Source organism: Lichenostomus cassidix, chromosome 14 (genome assembly GCF_008360975.1).
Source record: "Lichenostomus cassidix isolate B80296 chromosome 14, HeHo_3.0, whole genome shotgun sequence".
Taxonomy (NCBI): domain Eukaryota; kingdom Metazoa; phylum Chordata; class Aves; order Passeriformes; family Meliphagidae; genus Lichenostomus; species Lichenostomus cassidix.
This window is the reverse complement of record NC_139495.1, coordinates 12,047,166-12,062,809: the sequence shown is the minus strand read 5'-3', so window position 1 is coordinate 12,062,809 and position 15,644 is coordinate 12,047,166. Positions and strand designations below refer to the sequence as shown.

At 39.6% G+C, this 15,644-nt stretch overlaps 1 protein-coding gene across 18 annotated transcripts in view; it reads left to right on the top strand.

The window, feature by feature from the left end:
- Positions 1–15,644, top strand: part of RBFOX1 (RNA binding fox-1 homolog 1) — a 1,091,692-nt gene that overhangs the window by 856,358 nt on the left and 219,690 nt on the right. The window contains exons 2-3 of one of the 18 annotated variants that reach the window (XM_085074918.1): positions 5,958–6,020; positions 6,108–6,178. The exons of 16 other annotated variants lie outside the window; for them this stretch is intronic. In XM_085074918.1, the coding sequence (XP_084931044.1) occupies positions 6,137–6,178 (42 nt within the window). In that variant the 5' untranslated portion in view covers positions 5,958–6,020; positions 6,108–6,136. Of the gene's footprint in view, positions 1–5,957; positions 6,179–15,644 lie in introns of all 18 variants that reach the window. One more of the 18 variants, XM_085074915.1, reaches the window with a different exon arrangement.

The following is a 15,644-nucleotide window of genomic DNA, read 5'->3' as shown; positions in this document are numbered from 1 at the left end:
AATGGAAACGCTAAACTCAGAAGGAAAATGTGTTAATTCTAAATGTGCTGTGTCCCACATGCTTGAAATAGATGGTTTCTCCCAGTTGTAAAGGGTTTTATAGCCTTGCCCTGGTCTCTAGTATGAGCTGAGATGCTTAATAAACTCAAACAACTCTGACAACACCCACCATGAGATCAGTAGGTATCTTTGATTTGTATAGGTGACACTTTCTACTTTAGAAGTCAGTAAGATGACTGTGTTTTGGCTCTGCTGTTGGGTGTGAGAGGAGCTGGCTGTGAATTGGTACCTGGCATGAGCAGCTCCTGCACGTCCTTCGTGCGCAGGAGAGTGGAGCAGCGAGCAGCTGAGGACAGGGCAGCTCTGGATCTGTTCTGGTGCACTTGAAGAGCCTTTGGCCCTAAATGGCTTTGGCAGAAAGGTGGAAATAGCCTTTGGAAGACGTGCAGCAGTTCTAAAGTGTCAGCAGCTGTGCTGGGGAGGGTGGGGGAAGATGTGCAGGACAGCTTTTTCTGCCTATCAATATTTCCTTTAAAGCCAGAGACAATCACCTCAGGCAGTGCTAATCAACAGCAGCTCACCTTCTCTTTCAAAGCATGTGTGGTGCTGCTGTCTGGTAATCCTTTTTTAGAGACAGTAATCTGAAGTTGCTGTGGATGAGAGGAATTATCAGGAGACTCAGAAAGCAATTTATCCTTTCAGTTTTGGGGTTTCCTTCACCAGAAAACCGCTGAGAAACTTTAAAGAGAAAACAGAGAGCGTTTGGAGGATAGGAAAGGTGGCCAGAAATGGGAGACTTGAACCTAAAGGAATTCAATATGACATAGCATAAGCTCTGAAGAGAGTGCCAAAGTGGTACCTGAATTATTTATGATCTGAGAAATGGGAAAGTTAGGCCAGTGTTGGAAGGAAATAGAAATTATTTGAAGTTCATTGGTGTTGTGCAGCATTTGGAAGAACTATTGTTTGTGGTATTTTGAACTAGATACAGGCATTAAGAAGAATTAATTATTTGGCAGAAAGATGGTCTAAATAGATTACTTCTGTCAGAATCTGATTAGAGCATACATCATTGATTGGCTGATGACTGCATTGCAGGGATCTGCCTTTTCCAGGCATTGAGGCCCCAGGGAAGTTGCTGAAGTCTTTTTTTTTTTTTTTTTTACCTGGTACCATAGCAAAGCTTGGGCATCTGCTTTTGCCTGGGGAAGTATTTTGTTCATTGTCTAATGTGCCATTTACATCTTATATGCAGGTGGGATCAAAACTCTTGCATCATTTTCATTTTCCTTGTTGTGCCTGAATGTGTAGCCCAGTTTTCAGGCATATTTCTGCCTTTATTGCTGTATCTGTGCATCTGCACTGTACAGCAGTCTCCATTTCCTTCCTGTTTAAATGACTTTTGAGCAAGTCTTCAGTGAAACTGCTATTAGAGCACTCCTGTCAGTAGCTTCAGTTTTGTGCTAAAACATGAGACTGTGGTATTAGACTGCTGGGCCTGGAATACTTACAAATATTGTGATCTTCTGCTCCTACCTTAGCTTGTTTAATCTATGCTCCTCTCCTTTGAAACCAGCTTTTCATTACTGAAACCTGCCTTTTAGCAGAATTCTGCACAATTGAAACAAATGAGATCACGTATTTTATTTTGTATGTAGTTTTTACATAAAAAGCTAGTGTTCATGTGTTTTTCTTGTTCTTTCCTCCTCTCTCATCGTTGAAATCAATTTTCAGTTTGAGGAAAAAATCCATGAAAATTTTTAATGAAAAAACCAAGCCAACCAGGGTTTGGGAACAGCTGAAAGCAACATACTCTCCGTGAGCACACTGAAAATGCCTTAGCATGTCATTTTTTTCCCCTAACAGCATTATAATGTTCTAGAATGTGATGGAAGTGAAAGCTGTATGGTTGTTTAAAATAGATGATCTCCCCTTTTCCACCCACACGCAGAGTTAATTTTTTGCAGGGAGGAGGAAGCCTGGAGTAGGCAGGCAGTAGGTGCTGTCACCAGCAGTGACATCAGAGAGGTGGTTGATGAGGATGTTCTGACCATTCTGGCTTTGTCCTCCCAAAAATATTTAGATCCATGCTTGACCTTAATCATGCTCAAGTCCTGCTCAAGCGAAACAGAACTCTCAGCTTAATTAATACTGTTCTGGCTCATTCTCTCAGTCCTCACCATTTCTTATGGTCAAATTTCATTTATTCACCATATTCTCACAGAACAGGAGTGACCATTAATGTTAACTAACAGTGAACTGTAAAACTTGAGTCAAATTTCCTTTTTGTGTGACTGAGAGGGAGAACAGCCCTGTTGGTCTGAAGTGGTGGAGCTGCTGCAGAGGCACTGGCAGGAGCTCAGAGCTTGGTGTGGGGAGGAGATGTGAGTGAAGAGCTGCTGGACTTGGGTGGGTTTGGTTCACAGAGCTTTGTGCCAACTCAGGTAGCTGCTGCACACATGGTGTTTGTTGCCTTTTGGTTGGTCCTAGAATTAAGAGCCAGACACTGTTAAAGGGGTAAAAGGGTTTTACTTTGGTATTTAATAGGGTCCTAGGTGTGCACAGCTCTTCATGGTGGAATACACAGAGATGCACACAGCGTATAACACGTATACAATCGTATGGACCTCGCAAATTAGCATATTTGTGTAGGATTCTACATAATAATAAGAATTTTAATAATAAGAAGTTTAATAAATGAAGTAATATCTTTCTATTCTATGAATCTTCCTCCCAAATGAGGCTGGAGCTCAGTTTACAAAATATGTTCCAGAGAGAAGGTTTCAACCAAGGTTGAAATCTCGAGTTTTGAGACAGCACAGAGCTCTCTGGCCTCTTACTATGGATGTTTGGTCTTTCTGCCTTGCAGAACTCCAAAAGTAAGCCAGAATTATCAGACTGCAAAAATTAAAAGCATGCAGGCTAAGGGTACAAAGAACGTGTAAAGGGTACAGAAAATAGAAAAGGGGTACATAAAAATATATAAAAGGGGATGTAAAAAAAGAAAAGGCAAAAATCATCAGGCATCAATGGCACAGCATCACAGAGCCCAGCCACCAAACCAGAGCTTTTGGATCTGGAGTGCCACACACCTACACATTTATTGGCATGTTCATGTAGTGAGGCAAGCAAAGCAGCCTTGTGTTAAACCAGTTAACTGTGGTTTCTTTTCCAGGGGTGATTTTTGTGTGTTACTGTCTGAAGTGTAGAAAATATCAGTGCTTCTTAGACATTTGGAGTTTTCATTATTCTTGGATGTTTATGCTGCTTGCAAAGGACTGGAAGGGTCGTCCTGTCAGTTGCTGAGTTCACACTACCACTAGGGTTTGCATCACAGAGTTGTCTGTTGTAAGCCACCCTTTTTTGTAACTGTGGATTCGGAAGGCTGTTTTGGACCCTCGCTAGGCAAGACCAAAATACTTAAAAAAAACCCCCACCAAGCTTGGAAAAATATGTTCAGCCTAAATTTATTCATAACTAGGTTTTTCTTGATTTTTAGAGTGTCAGGATTGTCCTTGTCTTAAACAGTCTCTTCCTCCTACTGTTTTCTTCCCTATTCACAGATTGCTTTGCTGGGATAAACAAATCAAATTTAGGTCTCTGTTGCAGCACAGTTGTTCCATTCCCCTGAACACAAAAAGAAATTTCTCTACAATGGTTGTATTTAAATTTGACCTGTTTGGGGTTTTTTTTGTTGTTTTTTTTTTTAATCTAATGTGGATGAAGATAACCGTATTTGATTGGAAGTACCTCTAAGAAATCAAGAAGTAATATGAGAATTAAAATTAAGAAATACTACTAATTTTCCTTTTCAGATTTGCATCTTAAATTCTCTAAACAGATGTAATGAGATCCTGCTTTTCTTCCTCCTGGCTTTAGATCTGAAGTTTCTGTTATTAAGAGGAGCATGATCTTGCATTTTGTATTATTGAATTCCATCCCATTTCTGTTAATGGAGCCCATAAGATTTAGCAGTTCTTTCCATGTAATATCCTTATCCTTTTCAGTCTTGACAGTACCTTCCAACTTTGTGTCATCAGGAAATTTCATCAGCAGGTTGCCTTGTGCCAAAATAATTAAAGAAAATGTGAAAAAAAAAAAAATCTGTCCCAAAATAGATCACAGAAAAGCTTCCCTTGAGCCTCTGCTTCCCTGTACAAATCTTCCTCCTCAGGTTTTCTAACATCTTATCAAATATATACATGCTGAAACAAAAAACCTGGCAGGTATTTTACAGAGCAATTTAACAGTCTGTATTTATGTCAGTTGTCCCACTGGAGTCATTTGAGTAAAGCTTGCAGAATCCATTTTATAATCTCCATTCCTTGGTGAAAGAAATCTACTTTCTCTTCAAATGCAGCTCACTCTGCTAAATGAAACAAATAGGAGTAGTTAAAATGAGCTTTTTTTTTTTTCTTTTTTAGAAATTATGTACTTTTAAGTGAGTTGTAACTTCAACTCGCTTTCTCATGCATACCTTTTGTTTCTATATTTCTGTGTGAAAGCTAGTGACTGGTTTTGTATTGGAATTTATGAGAATCTTTAGAAAAAAACCCGTGGTGTGTCAGCCTGCTTAATAATTAAACTGCAGACTTCTCTGCCTTAATAAGAAAAGAGCAAGAAATTGGATTTATAGCAGAGCATAGCCAGATAAGCAGCCAGAACAGCATCATCCCCCCCAGAAAAGTGAGGCGATTCTGAAACAGGAGCTGGAGTGGGATAAACATCACTCCATCATGTGACAATTGCTGGCCTGGCTGGCAGCTTCTGCAGAGAGCATCCCCGAGGGTCACAATTCCACAGCTAAAGTTAGCAGTGGGTAAGGCTGGCAGTGCTGAGGGCCAGCAGGCAGCTGCTCAGGGAGAGCTCCAGATCCTGCAGCAAGGCTGCTGCGATACACGAGAATCAATTACCGAAAGCCTTCCGCGATGGTCAAAATGTGACATTAAATAATTGAGTATCACATCAAATCTTGTCTGCAATTAGTTATCTGGAAAAGTAATTATGCAACAAAATCAAGTAGCTGGAATTAGTGGTGTGAAGCACCCTGGTTATTCAAAGACTGTAGGAGATTTTTTTTTTTTTATTTCGCTTGTAACATGAAGTTGTAAGTACCAAACTAATTCTTTATTGAAATAAAAAAAGTCTTGCTCAATTGTAATTCTTGTCATTAGTTACATCTGCAATAGATGATACATAGCACATAAAACAGGTGTTAATGACTAAGTTGGTTTTGTCTAAAGTAAAAATGAGCTGTGGAAGAGAATGTCTTGTAAGTAGTACATTTAAAATCAAATCTGTTTTGATTTAGGGAAGAAACCAGCCTAAATTTCCCTCTTTTATCTCTTACACCAGGAGTGTAAGTTGATTTGGAGAACAGATTTGAAATACTCTAATGGGAAAATGTGTTCTTTTAAAAATAGTTATGATCAGTTGAACAACATAGATGTTGTGAAAGGTTAGAAAAGCCATTAAAATATAATTTGCACTAATAGGAGCAGTTAGCTTGCATTAGTTAGCTCACATATTCAAAACAAACAAGAAAATCTAATGAATCAAAACAGAGTATGTACCCAGTGTAACAGACTTAAGTTTAAACACTCACATTGTTTGTCAGCATATAAATGCAGGGAAATGTCTAATTATGCAATCATGATAAACCTGATTATTTTGAAAATGGCTTCTAATAGTAACTGTTGTCATGCATATGCCAGAAATGATAGGAAAATTATTTCTAATCAGTAGATCTGTACAGAATTTGATCTCTATGTGTATAGTACTTAAAAATCTGAACTGATGAAGAGTAGTTGGCTAGTCATGTTACTTAAGCTGCTCCCAAAATAGCACCTTCCTTTTTGGGTAGAGTTAGGTTTGCAGCTGTTGTCTCTATCTGTTGTCTCTGAAGAAAATTTTAACATTAAGTGTTGCTGACGTCAATTTTTTTCTTTTTTTTACAGCTGATGTGGGCTTTGCCCCTGACAGAAGTTATTTGGTTCTAGCTCTGAGTTTGGAAGAAGTTGGTATATAGATTTTCCCCTAACTTTCAATTGATGTGTTTAGCTTTAGTGGGAGTAATACTATCACTTAAACCATGTTGTCGTCTCAAGGAGTTTTGCTACATCCCTATGGAGTGCCAATGATTCTGCCGGCAGCACCATACTTCGCTGGACTTGTTCAGGTAATGCAAGGCCGCTTCCAACAAGCAACTTAACTCTAGTGCACTTAGAGCAATAATTGGAATTTTTATGGTTGAGAAAGCAAACACTTTTAATACAGGCAAAAGCTCTCATGTAGTCAGTGCGAAGACAGTAGGAAATCAAAAAGATGGATCACCCTAATCTGTGTATTGACATCTCTCATGGCTGAATAAATGGTGTAGTTGAGCTATATTTGCTTGTATTGATTTGTCTGCTGTTTAACATTCATGCCTTTGCTTCACGAGGTTGACCACAGGGCAGAGGATTTGCTATCCATTCTAGGTTTCTGAGGGAGTCAGCATTCCCACGGCAGGTCAGAAGACAAAGTAACTTACCATGATGTGTTTAGGTTAAGTGTTTTAGCACAGCAAATAGGAATACTGTTAAATATGCATTAATTCATAAGTTACGCGTCGCACGGAATGAAAAAGGGTTTGTGGTTTTGCGTGGACAGAAATGTATCACCTGCAAAGAATATTTATACACATCCTATTAATTCCTTTGAGCCCTCAAAGTGTAAGATGTTGCTGCAGGGCAGGAGTTCTGTATATTTAGGAGTCAACCGGCAGCTACTAGATTGTTGTTGTTGTTGCATTAGCTTTTGGTTTGATTTTATTTTTATCAGAATGTGGTGCTACTCAAGTTTCTTCTGTTAGACTTGGGATTCTTAATAGATCGTGCAGATGCTAATTAAGCAATAAGTCTCCTGTTGTTTAGAGTATTAGAAGACATTAAGAAAGAAGTCAAATAACATTTCTAAGCTCCTCTAAGTGACAGTAGTTAGATATTGTGCATTAACAGGGTCAAGACACGTGTAAGGGCATTTCTGGGCTCTGCTAGTGATGAGTCAAATCAACTGTGAGGGAGAGGGAAATATTCATTATGCTCCTTTACTCCACCACTTTGCTGCCATAGGGAGCAATCACAGCACGAAACAGGTGCTTTTCCATATAGGTCCCTTCAGTAACAGAAGACTGTGAGTTGTGTTCTTCATTTCAGGCTGATATCAGCCACAGATGTCTAAAATAGAAATCCAGCATGGCACAGTAGCCATTAGCAGGTACTGAGAAACTGAGACTTGTGGGACATGCAAGTGAGGCTGCCTTTCATGCAGTGAGACACATCAAGCAGGCTTCATATCCATTAGAATTTGGGGGTGAAGGTCGGACGCTGGAGCTCACTCAGACCCTCTGCCATCCTGTCCAATAAATAATTACAAGCAAATCGTGGCTTTCACTCTATGCTGATTGATGTTGAAATTGCTTTTGAAAGTTCTCATAAGTTCCTGTTATAGATTAAGTGCCGGTGTAGGAAAAATAACTGCACCCAACTGAAATGGGTGAATGTAATCAGGTTTAATGGACTCGAGAGCTTGTTGGGAATTAAATAACTATTGATTTGTTGGAAAGTTGCTGTCATTACAAAATGCCACTCTGGACGCATTATCCAAGCAGATAGATTAGAAGAAAGGGCCCTTTGAAAATTTGGGATGCCTTATTTCAATCTTTTTCCTCTTCATTCTTTCCTTAGAAAGATATATCGAGGCCTATGTTACTCCTTTAGCCTAGATCTAAAATAATCAAGCAGTAAGAACTGCTGGGGAAAAAAAAAGTATTAGACATGTAGTTGAAAAGTGTTCTTTATATGAATACTTCTCTAGTCCTCTGTCTTCTCTCCCCACGATGTCAAACCTAAAAATGGCATTTTGGAAACAAAGTATGCATTCGAGTTACTGACCTAGTGAATGAACTGTAACATTAAATAGTTTGACCAATTTGTCCCCCAAGATTTTACCTGCATTTGCAGTATCTCTGGTCAGCTTATGACACCAGAATGCTTATTGTTTTTCTCTTGGAGTAAATCTAAGTATCTAAAATAAATAATGCAAAAGACATTGGATAGGAATATTTATATCGTCCTCTTCTCAGCAGTAATTACATAACATTCAGAACTTTAATGGAAATTTTCTTTAAAAATATGCCTTGATAAACTGATTATGTAATTTTTTATTTTCTGGGTTGCAGGTTGAGAACCACAACCCTGAACTATTTTTGAATATGAGGCAGTTTTAACATTTTATAGGCATATAAGATGGCAATTTATTTATTTGCATGGATTTCTACAGAAAGCGGGTGTATCTCTGATCAGGGATTCCCCATGCTTTCCAATTGTTTTTATTCCAAGGTTGCATATGAAAGCAGTGTAGGGTATTGCTTAGATATTTGAGGGGACTGATTGTGGGTTTTTTATGGTTTGTGTTGTGTGAGTGAGCAAGAGAGGTCTCTGTGGAGCAGTGCTTGTCTTCAGAGGTCCTGCACCTTCAAGAGCTGCATTTTATTTTATTTTATTTTATTTTGATTTTATTTACTGTATGTGTGCAGCCTGCTCCAGCCTCTCCCCCAAATTCATCAGTGAACTCTGTCAGGCATCCTCTACTTGTGTCTGTCACACCCTCCTCTTGTGGAGCAGGGGAATGGTGACATCAGGGACAACTAAAAGGGGTGTGGATACTGTGGGAACATCTCTGGACATGCTTTCTATGAGCAGCCATGTGCATTTTCCTAATTGCATGTATTCAGTTGGGGAGATTTGTATTCCTTTTGCTGAGCTGATGTGTTTGAGTGAGGTGATGGAAAGTGAAATGCATGTGTGCTTGGAGAGAGACAGAGAGAAAAGGTCCAGGGTTACAGAGATGTTGTTGTGTGTCATATTGTATTAAATATTCTTGCAAATTTATTTTCTAGGAAATAAATATCCCTTAAATAAACTTTTTAGAATGATGGCCTATGACTTATTAACACATTTTTAAATGAGAAAAAAATTTCCCTGTTCCATCTTTCTCCTGGGTAAAACTGTTCCTGGAAAAAAAATCCCACAAAAGTACAAATAATGCATAAATAGCTTTATGCCTCCTGTGGGTGGGCAGATATTTTCTGCCTTGGCACAAAAGCCCTCCTGGTGGCTTCACGGGCTGTCACAGCCCTGCTGGCACGAGTAGCCAGGCAGGGACTGCAGCACAGCCACTGAGTGTGCCCAGGGCAGCATGGCCCACCTCGTGTCCAAACTGTCCCTCTGCTTCTGCTGGCAAGGGAAATGTAAAAAATGCCATCTAGGATTAAGTGTCAATCCAATAAGAGATTTCTTAACCTGTGCTTGGTTGCCATCCCAGTTGTTAGTCATTTGATTCCCATGGGGAGCCCTTCTGTCCGGATAAGCAGTGCAGTCAGGGGGGTGTGGGGTGGAAAAGGTCCATCTGCCTTGGCCAGGGTGTGGAGCATGGACAAGTGGATCTGTGCTCCTGAACCACCTTACAGGTTCTTAGGATAAATGTGAAACCAAGCTCCAGTTATCATTAAATTACAAAGCTTTTTTTTGTTTTAAGGCTGCCCTATCTCTTAATTCAGAAAAGAGTATGTTTTGTTAAATAATATCTGAGAGGTCATATTGGCTCCAGCTTTCATGGCTCTGAGTGGTTCAGGTGTATAAAATCTTTGCAATTGCTCTGGATACTTGGAATGTTAGGTTTATGATAAAATATTTTGAAAACACACACATGCAATATATGGCATTTTAATAATGGATGATCAATTATTTATTACATGGCTGGGTTAGGTAGCTCTATTTCCATTTAACAGAGAAAGAGGAGTTCATGGGCATTATTATAAAAGTTATTAAAGTTGAAATTGCTTAGACTTTTCAGTAAACAACTGGAAAACTCTAAAAGCAGATACAGTTCTATTAAATAGAAAATGTGAAATTTATTATAAAGGTGGGATTATATATTAATATGGTCAGTATTTTTTTAAAGCATGCTTTTCTTTTAACCTCTTCTTAGTGACAAGAAAAGTTCTGAGAGTTCTGAGGGTTTAAGCTTGTGTTTGTTGTTACAGACTTCAGCCAGCTAAGCTAAAACCTTTTGTTCTGCTTTTATTTGCTTCTTTATGTAGTAGTAAAGGCGACAGCTGGAGAAGAAAAGTAGAAAATAGGCTGTTGTTTAAGTATTTTCAATGAATTAGGAGCTACTGTACTTTCAAGTACATCATTCTTAAGCTTAGATTATTCTTAAAATACTTAGATTTTTTTTTCCCCTCTGCATCTGATTTTCCATAACTGGTTAACCAGTGTGTTTGACTGACAACTGAAAAAGTGCTAATCTGGAGACTGTTCCATTTTATTTTAGGGCTGAGAGAATTGCCTAGAATATGCTGTGAAAAGTAGTGGTGCAGACTTCATCATGGTGCCATCGCTTTACCCATCTGGAAAATCCTTGTTTTAGTGCCGTGTTGGGAAGTGCTAGCAGTGGGTACATTCTGAATACTTGGAGGTGTTAGTGTGTTAGGCTACCTGCAAAATCCCACTTGCTTTCCGGCAATCCAGTCTTGGGGAATGTTACGGATTTGTTGTGTCATCTTACATGAAAAAGGCTTTTGTAACTTAGTAGGGTTTATTTGAATAATACATTTGAAATAACAACGGGGAGAGGTTTTAATTCGTGCAGTGTTGCCTGAAGTGGTGTATGGTTGTTTCTGTTGGTTTTAGATTATGACCTAGTGGAAAGCAGAGCGTAATTTCTGTTTACATTGGCTGAATTGCCTCTTTGAAATGCAGTAAGTAGATGATTTAGCTTAAATACAGATTTATTCTGGCTTGATTGCGGTGTTCTGTCTCTCCTGTTACTAGTACTGCACTCCCAGTGCTTTGTGAGTGAAGGCTGAATATGCTTTACTACTGCAATCACTTTTCATCTGAGTGTGTATCTTATTTTGGTTTTGAGTGAGCATATCTAACATTTTTTTCTCTCAGTCTGAGAGTTGCAAAGTTTTTCTCCCTTTTGCTTCAAAAGTACTTTTAGCAGATGTAAAGTGTTGGTGTTAGCAATGACTAAAGTCAGTATTATTTTGATAACTGAAAACTTTTGTAAGCAATGTTTCTATGTCTGGAAATCATAGAATCATAGAGTTGTTTCCTGGAAAAGACTGCTAAGATTATCAAGTCTGACTGTTAACCCAGCACTGCCAAGTCCAACATTAATCCAGGTCCTTAAGTGCCACATCTACACTTAATTTTTAATTTACCCCTTTAAAATACCTCCAGGGATGATGATTCAAGCCTTCTCCTGGGCAGCCTGTTCCAACGCTTGACAACCCCTTTCTAACATCCAATTTAAATCTCCCCTGGTACAACCTGAAGCCATTTCCTCTTGTTCTGTTGCTTGGGAGCAGAGCCCAACCCCACCTGGCTCCAACCTCCTGCCAACAAGTTGGAGAGAATGAGAAGCTCCCCCTGAGCCTCCTTGTCTCCAGCTTGACATCCCCACTCGCTCAGCTGCTCCTGGTGCTCCAGACCCTTCTCCAGCTCCATTCCCTTCCCTGGACACTCTCCAGCTCCTCAATGTCCTTCTAGTCCTGAGGGGCCAGAACTGACCCCAGCATGTGAGATGTGGCCTCACCAGTGCCCAGTACAGTCACTGCCCTGGTCCTGCTGGCCACACTGTGGCTGACACGAGCCAGGTGTCATGGTCACCTGCTGGATCCTGGTCAGCACCCCCAGGGCCTTTCCTCATGGACCCTTTGTGCACCCTCTGCCCCAGCCTGCAGGGCTTCTGGTGCCCAAAGAAGGCTTGGGCCTCTGGCACCTCCAGCCGCTGTTTTCAGCCCAGCCAGCCTGGCCAGGGCCCTCTGCAGAGCCTTCCCACCCTCCAGCATATCCTGGGTGTTCTCCATGAGCTTCCTGAGGAGACACACAATCCCCTTGTCCACACCATGGATAAAGACTTCACCCACAGCTGCTCCCAGTGCTGATCCCTGGGCAATCCCACTGTGGCCTGCCCCAGCTGCAGGCAGCTCCATCCCCACTCTCTGGCCTGGCCATCACCCAGAGCTTCACCCCAGGAGCAGTGCACCCATCCAAGCCACCAGCAGCTGCTTTGCAGGACAGTTCTGTGGGAAATGATGGCTGGGTAGACACATCCCCAGCCTTTCCCTCATCCCTTCAGCAAATCACCTCAGAGTGAGATCAGGGCTGTCAAGCAGGACCTGCCGTTGTTAAACCTGTGGTGGCTGTGCCTGGTGGCTTCATTGTCATGTATGTGCCTTTTGATGGCACTCGAGATGATCTGCTCCATACAACTTCAGATTCAATTGTTTTTCCTTTTGATCCATGGATCAAGCAGTGTAGCCAATATGCATTGCTGGTGAAACCTGTCTGCAGCCTCTTGAGCAGCTGACAGCTTGCAAGTATTTGGTTATTGCTATTGCAAGAGTTTATTTTCTTTCAACTAGCCTTTATTTCTTGCTAATAAGTACTGATATCATCAAATACCTGCAGGGGGGCAGGAGGGAGGGTAATGACATGCAATGTCTTTCCCATTGACCAAAAAGACAATTGTAATGAGAAGGATACCTGTCTAAATAGTTTCAGTTCAGCTAAGAAACAAGTGCTTATTCTGCCCTGCCATCTGCATAATTTTGTCTCACTGGCCTTAATGTCAGAAATCAATGGGTGACATAATTCCAATGAGCAGCACTGCTTTACTTGTTGCTCTGTCAGCTTGGTCAGTGCTGTGTTATAGTCAGGGCTTTTTTCATCTGTCAGATTGTAGCTGATGCCCAACTGGCAGAATTTTTCCTTTTCCACTTGTGCATGTGGTATCAGTATTAGTGACTTTTAGACATGATGATCTGTAATTATGGTCACTAGCTTGTGTGTTGGATAATACACTCCAATGGAGTGTTATAGTATGGAAAAAACTGGGTAAATCTGGGCCTTTCTGATTGCAGCTCCTGCTGAGTTTAAGTGGAGTAAGTACAAGTCTCTTTGAGTTTGTATGAAAAAAAAATTCTAGATATGAGAGAGCTTGAATTTGGGTAAATTCTATTTGTTTTTTCATCCTCTAAATAAGACAAAGCTTTTAAGATTTGGGTTCTCTGTAAAATCAGACTGTTGAATTTAGCTTTCCGTCTAGAAGCCAGCAAGCTGATACTGCTGTTTCCCAAGGATCTGGAATTTCAGATGATTTTTTTTCCTCTTTTCTGACTCATGCATAATCATCAGTAATAAAACTTCTGATGCCCAGATTATGACAGGAGATACAACTTTGAAGTTCTTTTGCTTTCAGTAGAATGATTCACAACTGATAGAAAAATATGCTTGTAGGTCTAAATATAGAAAAATCATTTTAATGGTGTTGGCTTTAGTATTTCACCTATTTATCCTCTGCTATGTTATATCTTGTGTTACATGAGCTAATGTTGGAAACTCAGTTCAAATACATCTTTTGACCTGTCTGCTTGCTTGCTTTTTTTAACTGAAGTGTGCAGGTAACTGTTTGCTCAGACCTGGTTTCAAAGAGGGTGTTGTAAAAACATACGAAATGTCTTTTTCAGTAGATCAGGTTGTGGAAAAAATATGTTAGGGATTTAGTTATTTAAAGTTTAAGTACTTTCACCTGCACTAATTGGAGATGGCATTTAACTGCTCTATTACAACCTGAGAGTGATGGAACCACACCTGGCAAATATTTGACAGTCAGATATCACAGCTGCTTTAAGTTTATTAGCATCCAACGGGTTCACAGATAATTTGGAAAATTTTGGGGTTTTTTTTTTAGTGTAGCAACAGGTCATGAACTGGAAGTTGACCCAGGTAAATTTTCCATGTCAGACTTTTTACTTTTGTTTCATTAGACTCCGTTTATTGTGGATTAAGATAAATTCTGAGATCTGTGTTCATTTTCTTTCTGTAGTGGGCTAGAAAGGCTGGAGAATGTCTTAATCCTCCAACTGTGATGGGTTTATTAAATCAGTAAAGAATGTAATGTTTTAAAAACTGTACATATTGTTTTATTGCTGACCAAGCTGAGAAGAAAGTAAAAGTCTCTTGCCCATGTATTCAAGAGTCAGAATGTTTCATATTCTCATTTTATTTGAGGCCTTGAACATGGTGTATTTCAAGGAATGTTATTTATCAAGGAAATGCTATTCAGATTTTTTTTTCTAAGTATCCTTCTCTAAAAGCAACTTATGTCTGAAGATAAAGCTAACAGTACTAAAAGCAGTGAATTGATCTAAACTATGCAGATTTTTTTTTTTTTTTCCCATTCTAAGGGAGTTGAATTGTGACGAATTGCTTATTATCCCAAGGCTTTTTCATCCTAGATCTGGAAGTACACTTTTGTTATGTCTCTGTCCTCACTTTGCCATATTATTCCAAAGCATGGGCTGGCCTCCTGTATGCTAATTAGTAGCATTTAAAAATCATAGAGGAGAAAATGACAGCTTGTTTACATATTGGTTTACTGTGATAAACGTCTGTGACAATTTGCTCTCTCTGTACCATTTTAACATGTAGCAAATTCAGTAAAATGCCTTCCCAGATACCTTTAGACATGTAAGCTTCAAAAGATCCAGCCCAGGCAAGAGATTGGCTGCCAAAATGCAAATACCAGGGTTTCTCTGTGAATTACCAGCAACTGTGCAGGTACACATCAGCTGTCTTTATTTTCCCTGACAGTGGAGCTGGATATGAGCATGTTTCAAACACTTGGAGAACAAATCATGTTGACACTTGAAACCGAGAAAGAGGAAAAAGACAATTTCCAAACATTTTACTTCCATTCTCCAGAAAACTTTAGAGTTATGTTAAATCAGACCCTAAACATGGGTGAGTGTTCCAAAGAGAATAAGTTTAGAAAAAAACAGTCAGGCTTTTTAAAAGCTGAAGCCCTGTAGTTGGCTAAAAGCAAGATGACATTTAGTTGAGAAATAAAAGGTGACTAGAGGTGAGGGAAAGCACATCTTGCTGCATTTATGAATGATCCTGGAGATAATAATACAGAATGAATCATTCTTTCTTTCCCTGCTAGCCTCAATGTGATGCTGACTGAAGTGAATTAGCAAACCTGAGAAGTTTTTGCTGCTCCCTGGAGATAACTTTGCTGTGAGTGCAGCTCAGGGGATTGAGCTCAGCTCAGCTGGATGCTGAGCAGACTCTGAGATGGGATCTGCTTCAGATCTCAGAAAGCAGGTTGGAAGGTGTTTGCCCTCTGTGCAGAATGGTTCCTTATTCTCTAAGTGTTGGTTATGTATTTTATGTGTACAGGGTTTGCGTTGATGTTATTGTTGTGAGAGTGGGTTTAGTGCTTTACCAGCTTTTTAGGATTTTAGGATTTTGGTTTGTTTCTCTGATGTATTAGATCTTGCCTATGCAAAAAGATTCTAGAGATACATTTTTAATATTTTCTGAAGTACAGAGCAACCTATTTTTAATGAAATAAGCTCACTTTTGCTAGGTTTTCTTTCTCTTTGCCTTGGAATTGTTCTGAAAAAGGGTATCTGGTTTTTTTTTTTAATGAATTTTCAACTTGCTCACAGTTGAGGTACAGAGAGAAATTAAACTTCTACAAGTGTATTTTAGTGCTCTGTAAGAATGAAAATATTTTCACTTTGG